The sequence below is a fragment of the Diceros bicornis genome, chromosome 39, assembly GCF_020826845.1.
Source record: "Diceros bicornis minor isolate mBicDic1 chromosome 39, mDicBic1.mat.cur, whole genome shotgun sequence".
Classification (NCBI taxonomy): Eukaryota; Metazoa; Chordata; class Mammalia; order Perissodactyla; family Rhinocerotidae; genus Diceros; species Diceros bicornis.
Window position 1 is genome coordinate 14,020,568 of NC_080778.1, and position 14,899 is coordinate 14,035,466.

Consider the following 14,899-nt stretch of genomic DNA (forward strand, 5'->3'; position numbering starts at 1 on the left):
CAAATTTTCTCAACCTCGTCACTGTTGACATTTTGGGCCAGGTAATTCTTTGTTGCTGAGGCTCTCCTGGTGCATTGTAGGATATGTAACAGCATTCCTGGTCTCCGCCCACTGGATTCCATACCACTACCCCAGTTGTGACAACCAAAACCGTCTCCAGGCGCTGCCAAATGCCCTCTGCAGGCTGCGCTCACCCCCAGTTGGAAACCACTGGAATAACTAAGAACTCCCGGCAGCACTTACTGCTGCTCACTGTGCCTCGACTGCTTTGTGTGTCTCTCGTTGAATCCTCACAACTCTGTGAATAGGCACTGTTTTTATCCTCATTTTCCATGAGCAAACCAAGACTTAGGTTAAGTAATGTGTCCTGTGACACCTGGTGTCCTGTGTAACCTTGCACCCAGGAGGTCTGATTCTGGACCAGGTTCCCTCAGGTTGAATCCCATCTCCCCACTTACTAGCTGTGTGACGTTGCGCAAGTTAGGTAACTTACTTAACTTTTCTCTGCCTCAAATTCCTGTAAGCTCGTAAGAGTAGTATCTATCCCCTTGAGTCCTTCTGAGGTATAAACCAGTCAGTGTATGCAAAGGATTGAGACAGGCCTGGCATGTCATACTAAGCACTTGCAGTGGCAAGTCACTGAGAATACAAAGGTAAAAAAGATACCTTGTCTCCCAGTCTAGTTGGAGATGCAGTCATGTGAACTGATCATTGTTTAAATAGAGCATTCTCTGAGAGTACAGAGATGGAAACAGCAAGCCTCTTCAGGGAGTCAGGATTGAGTTCACAGAGGAGGTCCCGTGAGAAGCCTAAAGGATGAGTAGGAGCTTGGGCAGGCAAGGGGGTGAGTGTGGGCGATTCCAGGTGGAGGAACACAGTGGGGGTGAATCCTGGAGGCATGGGGGGAGTTCACACCGTTTCCTCATCTCCATTTCCAGTCGGGATAGAACTGGGCCATTATTTTGTATGAAGTGGCTGCTTTTCTGAGAGTTCAGAACATCCCTGCATCTGTTTAGAAAGAAAAAATTTCAGAGCTAAATAAAAATTATTTTTTGAAGTATGTATAGGCTTTTATAGAATATATAAAGTAAACTTTTAGTATAGGACTGTAGGATGCATAGACTGCAGATAAAGCCAGTCACATTAAGCAAAATGAGAGACCCATATAGGTGTCAGAGCAATCCTATCACATTAATTTGCATAAAAATATTTTTTTATCGAGTTATTTTTAATATGACATTTGTTCAGAAGATATTTTGACCACTCAAAAGGAATACATACTCTAAACAAACATTTAAACTTCTGTTTAAATGATTCCCTTCCTAATTCCCATGTGAAATAGTCCCTTTGGTTTGGTCTTGCTTTACTGTGGTAGCGTTTCTTTTCTTTAGTTCTGTCTAATCTCTGAAGCTCATACTGTAAGCTCTTGCAGATGTATGTACATATTTTTCTAAAATGAAGAAAGAGACAGGGAGGTCACAGTAGGTGGGGACTTAGGGTGGTTGGTTTGGCAGTATCTGAAAGAGGTGGGCAGCTCTTCTGTCCCTAACACGCTGTCATACAGTGGGGCTTGAAAACAGAAGCGAGTTACTGTGATGATCCCCTGGATTAACACCAGGGCGGGGTGCTGTTTCTACTTGGTAATTTAGTGCTTTCATAAAGTCCAATTAAGTACCAATTGTGAAGATATATTAACGGGTTATATTAAAAAGGAAAAGAAACCCTATCAATTAATTGCCTTATTAATATAATCACAACCTCTTTCAATTATAGACCTTTAGATAAAACATGAAAACAGTAATGGAAAAATAATCTTAAAAGAGATAAAATTGTACACGATAGTTTGTTGGTATTTTAAATGACCTCATTGGTTTTAAAGTATTTTACATTCTTTGTAGAGTTAAGCATAATTCTGATTTTTTTTTTTTAGTCTAAAATAAAGACAAAACTCAGCAGGCACCTAGAAATTCTATATGCATTACACAGTTATTTACACATAATCCTTCAGGTTGTATGCTGAATTGCCCTCCAGCTGTGTGCTGGAGATATGCTCCTGCTTGGGTGGGTCAACCCAAGCTTCTGAATTCTTTTTTATACAGGAAGTGCAGAAAATCACGCCAGAGATAAACAGCAGCATGGCCGAAATGAATCCGATGTAGACAGCTCCTCCAGGTTCGTGTTTGTGGCTTTCAGGCACTGTCAGATCCAGGAAGTTTGCTATGATCTCTTTGGTGTACCACACTGTCGGTATTAAACCAGAGATCCCCGCAGACATGAAGCAGACCCCGCCAGCAAAAGAAGCATGACTTTTGGTTTCTCTGTCCCCTCCTAAGCGAGTGCATTTCATCCCTACTGTAGAAGTGCAGATCCCCAAAGCAGACAGGACACATGCCAGGACCATGGTGGCCCGCGCAGCCTGCATGTGGGTGGGGAGGGACAGAGTGGAGTACTTCAAGGTGCAGCTGAACATCCCGGTGCTGTACCACGTGCAGTCCATCCACAGCCCTTGCAACTGTACGATGGCTGTTATGATGTTGGAGCCTGCGTCCACATTCACCTTCCAGTTGGGCAACAGAGTGGCCGTGAGCACTCCAGAGACCCCCGATAAGGCCAGGAAGAAAGCAAGGAGCTGGAGACCCCCTGATACCATGACGGTATCGTTATCTTTGTCCACCTAGAAAATCCTGGTGCTCAATTATGGTGGCTCCTCGTCCAAATTGTAGCTATTTCTAGGCAGTAGACAGCCAAGTAACAAAGGCTGGGGAAAGAAGACAAAATCAGGATTGAAGGATAGAAAGAATAAACAAAAGGCTTCCATGTGCAGCGGGAGCCGGGAAGACATCTGAATAGAGCCCCAGGGTGGATGAGGATGCCGCAGCCTGGGAGGAAAGCTCACACCAGGCCTGCCAAGGCTGCCCTTCTCCTGAGTGAGTGTGAATGGTGATGCTTGATATGTGGCATAAAGGCAAGAACTGTCCAGTGAGTTCATCTTAGACTGTGCTGAAGTTGTCTGTAAAGTGGGCATGTTCCTTGTTAGGAGCTTTAGACATATCAAATTCCAGCCCCAGGATCTGATAAAGAATTTTAATAGCATTACGGGTTTTTAAAACTTATTTTATTTCTAATTAAAATAGCCTAGGTAATAAGGAAGAAAAGAATAGTTTAAACCCCCCTCTTAAAAATGATTTATAAATATATATTAGAAAAGTTTTAAGTATTCAAAAAATGATTTTACTTAAAAAGTTTTTATTAATCATCTGCCATGTACCAGACACATGACCCAGGTGAATTGTTTAAGGAGGAGAGGAAAGTAATAGAAAGAAGTCAGAGTCACTGGCATGATTATCCCTAATTTCTAGTTAGTAAACATGTGCAAAATCCTTACCTAGGTTAGCGCTTGTTTCACTTCGGGTGGAAGGTACTCAAAACTGGAACAATTAAGCCACTGTCTTTTGCTAAAGAGAAAGTGAGATCCTTTCTACTTGGGACCAGAATCATTCCCTGACCCAAATGAGGTAGTCTGCTGCGAAACCAGTTATTCTGAATGATTCGGAAGCAGTGACATCAAATCTTGAAAATACATACCAGAAATAATCACATCATTAGTTGTATGTGCAAGGATACAGTGTAAGACTTTCTTTCTTTCCCCCCCCACCCGCCCAAAGCCCCAGTAGATAGTTTTATGTCATAGGTGCACATCCTTCTAGTTGCTGTATGTGGGACGCGGCCTCAGCATGGCCAGAGAAGTGGTGTGTCGGTGCGCGCCCGGGAACCGAACCTGGGCCGCCAGTAGTGGAGCGAGAGCACTTAACCGCTAAGCCGCGGGGCCGGCCCTCTTTTTTTTTTTTAAGAAGAGGAAAAGATAGCACTTACTTGGTGGCTTGGCTGTGTTTTAATTTGGCAGTATTTATTGCCTTCTTTGAGGAAATATAATGGTTTTCTGAAATACAGCGATACTGGCTTTTTTTGTTTCTGAATTAATTTTTGAATGATGTATTAGAGTGGCTCTATCATGATTCATATTTATTTCACAAAAGGCAGTATGGTCTCTGAATCCAAAACACCTGGGTCAAATCTTGGCTTTCCAGAATGTTTCTGTGCCTCAGTATCCTCTTCTGGAAAATGCGGATTATTTGTGTTAATGCATTTTAAGGAGTTAAATGTGTTAATACATTTTAAGGGCTTAGAACAATATCTAAGCCATAGAAATTATTCAATAAATTATAATTGACATTATTATTAGTATTTATATCACATGACAATTGATATTTAATGATATTGGATTTTTTTCTTTTTTCTCTTCCTTTCTTAGGCTGATTTCATTTATTTTCATAGAATCTTATTGCTGAAAGAGACCAAAGATGTAATCTTGTGCATCATCATTTTTTTGGATTAGAACATTTATGTAGTAAATCACCCCATGCCACACAGGTCTCAGCAGACTGGCAGCGTCCAGCTCTTCCCTGTCTCTTCCCACCTCACTCCGTCCTGCATTTTTTCCCCTTTACCACAGTACTTCCTGGTGAAATCTTCCCCATGTGCTTCTGTGGGAAGCAGGGAAAATGCTACATCCAGAGGCGAAAAGCACCAGCTATCAACTTCACTCACTCCGTCTCCCACCAAGAAAAAAAAGACCTCCAGAGGATATTAGTAGGACAAATGGCTTAGCTTCACAGACTCAGCAAGGTGGCTGATGCCTGGCTTTTGTGAAATATCTGAAGTAATATTAATTCGTGCCTATATTAAAATTACGAACTTTCCATAGTTCTAACATTGATTCTCTAAGAAGTTAAATCTATGGTTCATTTCTTTTCTGTTTTCCAAATTTCTTTTCATATCTGAGACCAAAATAGAACAAAAGCTAAAGTTTCTAGAAAAAAATGAAACACATGTTTATAGTTTTATAATAGCTGTTTTCAGGTTTGGGTTTTAACATTTCAGGCTCCAGCCAGCTCAGTAAATTACTGCCTTCCCCGACCATTTTCAGCTTAGGGATTCTTCAAGAGCGAGAGATTGCTGTTAACATTCCCTAAGAGCATCTCATTTCTTTATTTTTATTTTGGTTGAGTAACTTTTATGTGTTGATCAGTCTATGCTCAGCTTCCCAGTTATAACTCTTTTCTTCCCATTAACCGGTACATTTTATAAATTTCAGTGTAATTCAGACTTGCAGACAGCTTGTTCATCTTAATTAACAAGTACTGGCAGTGATAAATTATAGACAGCCCAAATCAGTGTAAACAATATGACATTGCATTCGGTTAGCATAGTGCTCACTTGCTGATGAATATTGGACTTTAAATGCTTTCTTCTGCGTAGAGAACTTATGCAGAAAGAATTTGTTCTCCAAAATGAAGGTCACTATTCTGTTCCTTGTGTAAAAATATACTGGCATCTTAGCTATATTGCTATGAAATCCTTTTTTTTTTTTTTCCCTCTCCAGCCACAAGCATGACACAGTTTGTGGCCTGTTCTCTCAAATTTCTATCTCTTGGAGAATAAAGGCATACTTTGTTTCAGTGGTGGTGCTGGTGGTTGTAAAGAAATACTGTGAAAGTAAGCAAAAGCGAAGGGGTCACACGTCAAAACTTAGTTCTAAATAGAGAACTCACTCATGATTCTAAAACACATTGCATGCAGAACAGAACCTATGAATGTTAAATTTATGAACTATTTGCCAACAAAGTCTGTGGTGGATTTCAGTAAAATGTAAAGTCAGTTTTCCAGACAAGGTATATTTGTATCAAAACTAATATTTAAAAACAGATTTACAACTTATAATTCAAACTAAATAACACTTGAAGATCTATATTTAGGTCTCTGAGCAATATAGAAGCTTCTCATTTTCCATACCTTTTGTCAGTAGCCTTCAGTATCTTAACTCCCTCTGTCGGTTGTCTTCAGATGAACCCCAGTAAGGTATGATGAAGAGAAACCACATGCGTGTGAGGCTCATTTCACAGCTTCTGAGTATTAGTGAGTTAACTTGCAAATAGCAAATAAAGAGCAACATAGAAATCTGAGAGGTACAAACTGCTGATGGTGCTAGAAGATAAATACCAGGTTCTCCATCTCATTTTTTGAGCTGTGGGAGAATTAAGAAAGGAGAGGCGGGGAAGGGAGGGAGTTGTTGTTGCAACAGGATTTATCGAAAGCTGAAAATGCTTCTGTGTCCCTATATACAGAGGAGGAATTATTTGGATGCTCACAAAAATATTTTCTTTTCTTTTAATATTATGTTTTAGTCTATAGTTATAATTTATTTTTGAATTTTTATCAAAGATATTATTATTGGAAGATATTATTATTTTATGTCCCCAATTAAATTAAAGAGTATGGTCTGAAATATTTTTAACTAGATTGTGCTTTGCAAATGATAGCTGAGACCATCTTTTTATTGTGGTGCTTGTTACTTTTCTGAAATCAAGATTCACAAAATTGGTAACTTTCAAAATAAACAAAAGACAGTTTTTAATATATATAAAGTAAAAGAAAAAAAAACCCCAGCAACAATAGTTGACCAGAATCTGATCAGTAAACCTACAAATATTTGGGGGGGGGGGGGTCCTGAATTTTCTTCTGCTCTTCCTTCCAATGAGAAAGCTTTCTGGAGTATAACTTAATAAATTAGAGCTTTTGGAAAATGTTGTGAAGAAATTACACCAAAATGATGTGATGAAACATATTAGATGGAGTAGTGAAATCAAATATTGAGGTTCTACATCATGAATAATGATATAGACTTATTTCACCTCCATTTGCTTTAGGTTCTCATTTTTTCCTTCCTCATAACTTTAATTCTACAAGCTGTAAGTTTGTAGCCACGCTAGAGAAAGAAAATAATTTTGTGGTTGGATTTTTAAAATTTTATAACTGTTAATAGCCATGTTAGATGTTAGACATTTCTTTAAAAGCAGTGAGTAATAAAATGCATGTTTCAATTATCTAGATTTTTCTAGATTTTTTTGGTTTGTTTTAATCTTTTCAGAGTCTGGCATTTAGCAAGATACTGTTTTCTTCTCTTAGAAATCTGAATGCCTATGGATTTGTTTTTAGCCATAGCGTTATAATTTTGATATATAAACTTTCTTTTTTTATTTCACAGAAATATATCAACAGTTCTTTGTGTAAACACTGGGTGGAGTAGAGTTGAGTTTCAGGTGCTAACAGTCACAGCATTGTTATTACCGCTCCATCAGAAGAAATCCGCCAGATCCCTGTAGTGTCTTGTCTTGTTTTGCTCCTTGCCATGGTCGTCGGTGCAGACCCACCTGTGCTGAGGCTGACTGATGGCAGGTGGAGGCACCAACGTGCTCCCAACTCTGACCTCCAGCGTAATACCGCTTGCTGAGCATAAACGGGTTAAGCATGCTTTAATGTACATTTATTTCTATTTTCAAAACATTTTTGATTATTATTCTGCCTTGATGAGAACACTTATCCTGTAAAATATTAACTGCCTCTTTTAAAAAGGCAAACTTCTGAAATGCCAATGACTTTCAACTACAGACCTTTAATCAAGGCAGAATTTCTTGTATAAAAAAAGGAGCTGACAAATGAGGTGTATAGAGAGAGAGAATTCATCAACATTATTATCTACTTCCAATGTGGACATTAAAGAGAATTAAATCTTTAAGTCCTGAGACTTCCCTAGATCTGTCTTATCTTAGTTTACGTCTCTTCCCCGGCCCTCTCCCCTGAACACCCCAGTTGTATATCCACGTGCTGACATGACATTGCTAATAGACATTTTAGACCTATCATGGACAAACTGAACTCCTGACCTTCCCCACACCAATTCTTCCCAATTTCCCCATGTCCATTAATGACAAACACGTCCTTCCATTTGGCAGGTCCCGGATCTTAAAAGCATCCTTGTTTCCATACCCAACATCCATTCAGTCAACAAATCGTTTTGTTTCTCAACTTCAAAATAGATCAAGAATCCTACCACCTCTGGGCCCCTCTGCTGCTAACTCTCTAGCTTAAGACCTCTGGAATGTAAACCTCACAAGGGCGAGGAGTTCTGTCTGTTTTGTTCATTGCTGATTCTCCTGTGCCAGGAAGAGTGCCTGGCTTATAGTAGGGATACAGTACATACTTGTTGAATGAATGAATTCAGAAACTGATTTTGAGTATAAAAATAATATTAATTAAACTATACATGTATCTTTGCATGATTGAAAGTATGATTTTGTCCTTTCTAAATGAGACTGTAATTTTAAGTAATTTTCAGCTCTTCAGTTTTGTAATCTTGGCATAATAAGTAATATCTACTGTTTATAAACTGCTTCCTGTATGCTAGGTACTGTTTGAGGCACTGTGGTATTTAATTCTCAAGACGAGCCTGTGAGATAACAGGAATCCTCATTTTAGTTGAGAAAACTAAGCTACGGAGAAATGAAGTAACTTGACTAAAATGAGTAAGTAGCAGGAATGGGATTCAGGCCCAGAATATGGTGATTTTTGAAGCCTTTATACACTCATAGCCCTCCCTGCCCTGCCTGCAGCTTAGGACAGAGTGTATTTCTAAGTCTCATTATCATGAGTCTCTGATAGTCTGGACAAGCTGTGGAGACAAATTAACCCTGACATCTCTGTAGCTTTACATATAAATGTGTACTCGCCCTCAGGCCAAGTCCCTGAGCGACTCTGCAGAGTAGCTGGCCAGTCACTCAGCAGTCCATCTATTTTCTTCTTTAAAATGTTTTCATTTATCTGTTTTTAAGAAAAAGTTACATGTGATTTCCTTAGTATGTTTGTTTTTCTTAGTAGTAATAATCTGGATATTCAGACAAACTTTTCTTTCTGAAAAAATAGGTAATTGAACTGAATATTTTAGAAATAATAATAACCCCGTACCTTTGTGTGAAGTCGTTCTCCAGAGCTGTGTTTCTCAGCCCTGCCCTCACGTGAGCATCATGTAGCTTTAGAAAAGCGCTCAGGCGCAGGCCTGGCCTGGTGGCTCCTATTTCATTGGTCTGGGAAGATGCCCAGTCATGGTATGTTTAAAATGCTGCCCACTTAATTCCAGTGAAAAGTTGGGGTTCTGGTTTTAAAAAAACGACGTCTTTTCCTATTTGCTTTCTGTTCAACTTTGAAAATAATGGAAGTTCAAAGTAAGATAAAATAGAATTACCTGTTCCAGTCCCACAAATTTAAACCGATTGATTTAACCTCAAAGTTTTTCTTTTGGTGCAGTCTTAGGAAATTAGTAGTATCAGCTCAGAGCACGATCAGTTCATTATTTTCCTCCATCTTTATGGGCATTTTACTTTTAAAATAATGTTTAGGCTGTTCTGAAGACTTTTTTAACTGTCAAAATCGGTAGTTTGTAGATTAGTTGATTATAGTGAGGTCTCTGTTACAAATGAAGATGAATATTCTTTGGTTTATGTGTGTTCTCAAGTGTCGAATGAGGCCATCCCGGTTCTGTTGATTTTTATAGCAAATTGGGTATATGTTTCTGCATATAGGTTGCACTTGCATTTCTCTATTATTACCTTACTTTTACACCATTTTGCTGCTCCTTTTTGTGTCTTCGTGAGAAAGGATCTCAAGGACTTGTTTTCTCCATCTTCATCACATTATTTTAGAATATTAAGACTGTCTTTGGATTTTGTGGCGATATTCGCAGATTAACCTAGTTTTCTTTTTAATCTCATAAGTAGTATAAATATGTGTTTGTTGTGACCTTACCATTGCATTCTCTTTGCACATTATTTTGAAGAGCGAGACATGTTTTTAAAACGTCCTCATTTACTGGCAGTATCCGAGATCGCGGGCTGAATGTGCCTAGTTTAGGCCTGGCCCTCAGCTCACTGCCCCTCCTCCTCTTCCCTTCCTCCTCTCTGCCTTCCTTCCCTGTGACTCTCTTCCACGCAGCTGGGTCTCCTGCATCTCAGTCCCAGCACACACTCTAGGGTCCTGGATGAGTTCATGTGGACTTTGTGATCTTGCCAAATTAGAGAGCTTGCATCAGTTTTAATTGTTTCTCTTATTTATTTTTATATCTCTAGTGACACATAGGAAGGACTGTGAGCTCCCCCAAACCTGCTTGAGTTAAACTAGTAAAATCAGCATGTAAAAGATGAGATCCAGCAGCTATAGAATTCACCTTTAAAAAGACAGAATGTCTTTCAAGTCAGAAACAGAAGGAGCAGGACAGCATGAACGCGGTTAAAGAAGAAATACCTCAGCGAAAGGAGAGCTGGTCTGGATGCTGATAGCACATGGACCAGGAGAGTCGGTACCCACTACCTGTGCTCCTGAGTGGTCAGGCCCTCAGGCTTGGTCCCAGCGACCATTACAACCATCAGTCCGTGTAGACTTGCTCCCATTCCCTGTCGCTGCACAGTCTTCTAACCGCAACAGAGCTTGCACTTACAGGTAGTTTTTATAGGAAGGGCGTATAATGACCAGGCAACTTGAGTATAGCATCTAGTCTCTTTTGCAGTTATAGCTCATTATGAATTAATTTGTTTGCATCCATGTTCATTTATCAGTCTGTTAATAATAGTAATAATATTTTTTATAGCAGCAAGCATTCATTGAGTGCCTTGTGAGTTTGCTTAGATTGAAACCATCCCTGAGACACGGGTTAATTCTGAGGTGCTGGAGTTTCTCTGAACCCTCAAAACCGGAAGCCAGGCCCTGGCGATTGTGCAGTGTGCTGCCACCCAGTGGCCCCTGACAGGACAGCCCTGAGGCCGCCTCAGGTAACTCCTGCCACACCCACCACCGCCAGGGCAGCAGGGCACCTCCAGACGCTGCTGTTCCACAAACACCAAAGTCAAGGTTTGTGGGAGAGGTCGTCGTTTTAGAAAGATGTTTCCCTCATGATTATCCAGGAACTCCAGGTCAAATATAACAGAAAATCCCAATCCAGTGTCTGTTAGTTCTTGTCCCCTTGCCCTTTGTTTACAAGTAAGTGTTCACCTCCCTGAAATTGTTTCCTCTCTTGGGACCAGGAGCCCCTGACTCATCTTGTTGTTGTTGTTATGAGTAGTAGGCATAATTTACATACATGCATACATTTACGTACATACATTGGCAGTAGAAGCTCTTTCTCTCCATCTCCTCTCCTCACCCAGCACCTCTTAGGCTTACTTCTCATCAGGCTCTCAGCTCACTCGGTCAGTCTCTTACTACTGCTGCTCTGAGAGGAAACACTCTGTGACTACTTAAAATCTGTTCTTTTTTAATTATTCTAAGGAGGAAAAGAGAGAGAGAAACCATTCACAGATCTATAGGAGGAAATAAAAGGTGGGGTGGAACTTCTGCAGAAGTTAATATTGTTACAGTAACGAACACAAATTGTCAACTTTAAAGAAAGAAATTTGGGTTCTAACAGTGTGTCAATCTTTGTTGAATACATTGGTTTGGAACACCTAGAATGTCGTTAGTGTTTGAGTTTTAAGGTTTTACAAGGGAATTTCTGTCCTTAAATTGGGCTTGGGACAAGGATTACAGGCAGACTGAACCAGTTTTAGGAAATTTGATCTGCATTCATATTCGTAAATATTTTGTTTTTCTACAAGGTGCATAATTATAACATCATAGGCATTAATGACTTGCAGCTCTGTTATCCTTATCTGAGGAAGTCATAACTGCGGGGCCTGTGACGTTCTAATTGTCATTAGCTTGGGCTAGGTCCCTGAGTAGTAAGTGGACACCAGTGGATGGAGGAACCAAGCATCCCCCAATGTGCTCACCTTACCCTGTCACTTCACCTGACACTGAACGTGTGTCTCCCAAATCTCTGACCCCGTGTTCCATCGTGTGGTGCCGACCACCTCAGAACCAGCCAGACCCTTCCCATTCCCATCAGCACAGGTCTGCCTGAGACAGTACCACCCTGAACTTTGAATCCTTCTGGTATTGTTGTTGAAGTCTTATTGATTATTCCCTGTAGTGATTCTTTTTTCTCACCATTCCTTCTATCATCTCCCAGTTAAGCTCATATCTCAGCTGATTAAATTGTAACTTCCTAGTCATTTTTCCTTTCTGCGGGCTTGTCCTTTAATGGTCTTGAAGCCCATGGGAAGTGTTGAAGACCCGTTCTTAGATAATGGCATATATTGATTGTTTCTGTACCTTTTCGTGTGGTAGTTATTTAGCTCTTTGGCATATTGATGACCATCTCAAAGTCAGGAACTAGGCCATATGTTCTTTAGTATTCCCTCTATCATGTTGATTCGAGATCTGAGTTGGCAATATCTAAGATTTAAGATTTAATAGCTTCTTATGCCAGGTCTCTTATGAGTCCCAAGTGCTGAGCTCGTAACCAGTCATGTCCTAGACATCCTGGCTTGGAAAATGGGACATCTGTCTCCAGCCTCTTGTAGCCAAGGCAGCTAATGTTGAGAAAAATAATCTCAGCTTTATGTAGCATTGACGTTATAGTGGATTGGAGAGGCAAATATTTAAATTCATTATAAATCCTTTAATTTGACATTTTAGTAGGTCATTTTGGTTTTCTGATAGACTGAGTTTGGAAAGGAGCTGGCAACATTAGAATCTTTAAGTGCATCTAGTGCCTATGTACTGATTTCTTTTTTGTAATCAAACCCTTCAATAGACTTAAAACTCAAAGAAGGAAAAATAATGGTTGTAATTTTAAATAACCATTCAATTATAAGTAAAAAGCATTTTTGTATCTGTTACCATAGTTACCAAGCAGCTTTCCTGTGTTTTTAGAGAAAATGGGCTCCATCATTCAGAGTAATTGTGAGAAGTGCTTTTGAGGGGAGGAGTAGAGAAGAGGGTGGTAAGGAGGTTCCCAGAGAAGCAGGACACATTACTGGAAGAGCCTTTTTACAGAGTTTATAGCGTCCTCCACTACACAGTACCTGTACTGGATGTGAGTGGAAATTTTCTTTTCACTGTGATAACTGTTAGCCGACTTAACTGGATATCGAAATTATATTCAAACTTTAGACGTCTTCTCCAGTTTACATGGGGTGCTGCTATATTTGTATGGGATTTTACAACTTTATTTAAATAAAGCAAACATTAGACATTTCCTGTATTTGCAAACACCAACTATATTTCAAAGGAATAAAACCAGGTAAATAAAGATGAGGCCAAATTTTAAAATCCAAGGAAGCTGGAGCTGGCAGTTTCTGTACTGGAAGGAGAATGCATCTATCCCTGTATTTGTGCCTTTGGTCTTAGTAGAATTTGAACGTTGTATAGAGTTTTGATAATATTTCATGGGTTTAGGGTCGGGTAGGGTTTAATTTTATCTCACATTTTGTTAAAAGATTATTCTCACTGGAGACTGGCAGGTGGTTGGATCACACCTGCTGTCTGTGGAAGAATCCTGTCAGAACTGACTCTGTAATCTGGAAGGACTGGATTGAAAGGGTTGGAGGAGTTGAGTCATAGAGGATTGGCAGAACGAGAGGTAGGGACAGGAATGCCAGTGGGCTCAGATGGTGGAAAGGGCATGGAGAGTTACAGAGTGGTGGGGTGAGGTGAAGTCTAGAACCGTCCCAGATAGTTGGATTCGCTTCTCTGTCCCAAATCAACAGGAGGAGAGGGGTGATGGACATTTCAGAGTTTGTGAGTAGGAGTCTTTGATATTTCAAGTCATTGGAGTGTATCTTGGGTGGCTTCTTCTACTCTCCCCACTCATAAATTATCTGTTCTTTTCCTTCCAGAGAAATGCTCTAAGATGAAGCCATCTTTTCTTCCCTCTCTGTAGTAGTGCTCCTGTCCACTTAACCCTGAAGTCGCCTCCCCAGTCCCTTATCCTCTTCAGCACCTCTCCTCTCTCCATTGATCACAGACCTCTCAGAGACCTGTGGACCCTGTTCCATGGTGTTTTTGTGAATGTCTAAGGAAAGTGCTGGCCTTTTAACCAAAGCACTTAGTTTCTTACAGGTAGTTCCTGTTACTTCAGTAACTTCAGTTGGAGAAACTGATTAAGCAACACAGAGAACACAATTTGAAAACCTATTAAAATTTAATAAGAACATTTAACATTGTCTTCGGATAGTCACTCTCTGAGGTAGAATAACCCTTGTTCCACCACAAGGGCATGATCTTCACTAAAAAAGTCTGAATGCTGGTGGACATTTAGGGGAGCATTTTCGGTGTGGAAAGGCCTCTCCGTTGGCAGTTTTCACTCTGCTGCTTAGAACGTTCTCAGCATTTGCCGGCCACACCATCCCTACCATCCGACTCTTTTCCTTCTGGTTGCATCCAATAGACGCAGCTGCGGCTCATCTGCAAGATTCGGGGACGGGATCAGTGACTGTTTGAGGAGGGAGAGAAGGTCTAGTGGGTCAGCTTGCTGGTGAGGTGGCTGAGACCCCGCAGGAGAAATGTGGCTGGCTCCTCTGAAAGCCCATCCAGGCCACCTGCTGCTGGGCACATCTTCAGTCTTTTTGGTTCTTGTCCGCACAGTCTCATGTCATATGCAAATATTTTTCTTCCACCTTAAAGACAAAAACAAAACAAAAAACACTCCCCCATCCTCGTATATTAAAGACTAATTTTAAGGAGTTTTGTAGCCCAAAGGCTCTTTAGAAGCAAGTCATCCAAAGAGAACATGATAACCCCTCTGGAATTTAAAAAATAGGATTCCTTTTGAAAAGCAGCAGTGCGACCCACTCTTCATAAATTGCTGTACTTTGTAGAGTCTGTGTGATGTTCTAAGTAGCAAGTTTAACAATTCCTTGGAGACTAATGTTTGTGTAAGTTATGAACAGACTTCCCATTTCCTAGACTGGTCTGTCAGGCTTTGTTATGTGTGTGGTAACTGATTTGACTCCGTGTCTCCCTTAGTCTTTACTTTCAGTATTTTTTCTCTGTTATTTTGAATTCCTTGTGAATCACCATGAATCCATTTTTAGAATACGGCAGGATATGCGTCTCTTAATAGATATGCCTG

The 14,899-nt window shown here is 40.2% G+C and overlaps 2 protein-coding genes across 2 annotated transcripts in view; one reads left to right on the forward strand and one right to left on the reverse strand.

Annotated features, from left to right (window-relative positions):
* Positions 1–14,899, forward strand: part of TFB1M (transcription factor B1, mitochondrial) — a 55,058-nt gene that overhangs the window by 35,535 nt on the left and 4,624 nt on the right. The window lies entirely within an intron of this gene.
* On the reverse strand, positions 1,960–2,669 carry CLDN20 (claudin 20). The gene has a single exon (XM_058534108.1). It carries the CDS (start codon positions 2,648–2,650, stop codon positions 1,991–1,993), a length of 660 nt encoding a protein of 219 aa, XP_058390091.1. The 5' UTR covers positions 2,651–2,669; the 3' UTR covers positions 1,960–1,990.

What these genes read in the sequence shown, in the direction of transcription:
- CLDN20 (XM_058534108.1), bottom strand. Translation starts at nt 2,650, where the DNA reads ATGGTATCAGGGGGTCTCCAGCTCCTTGCTTTCTTCCTGGCCTTATCG.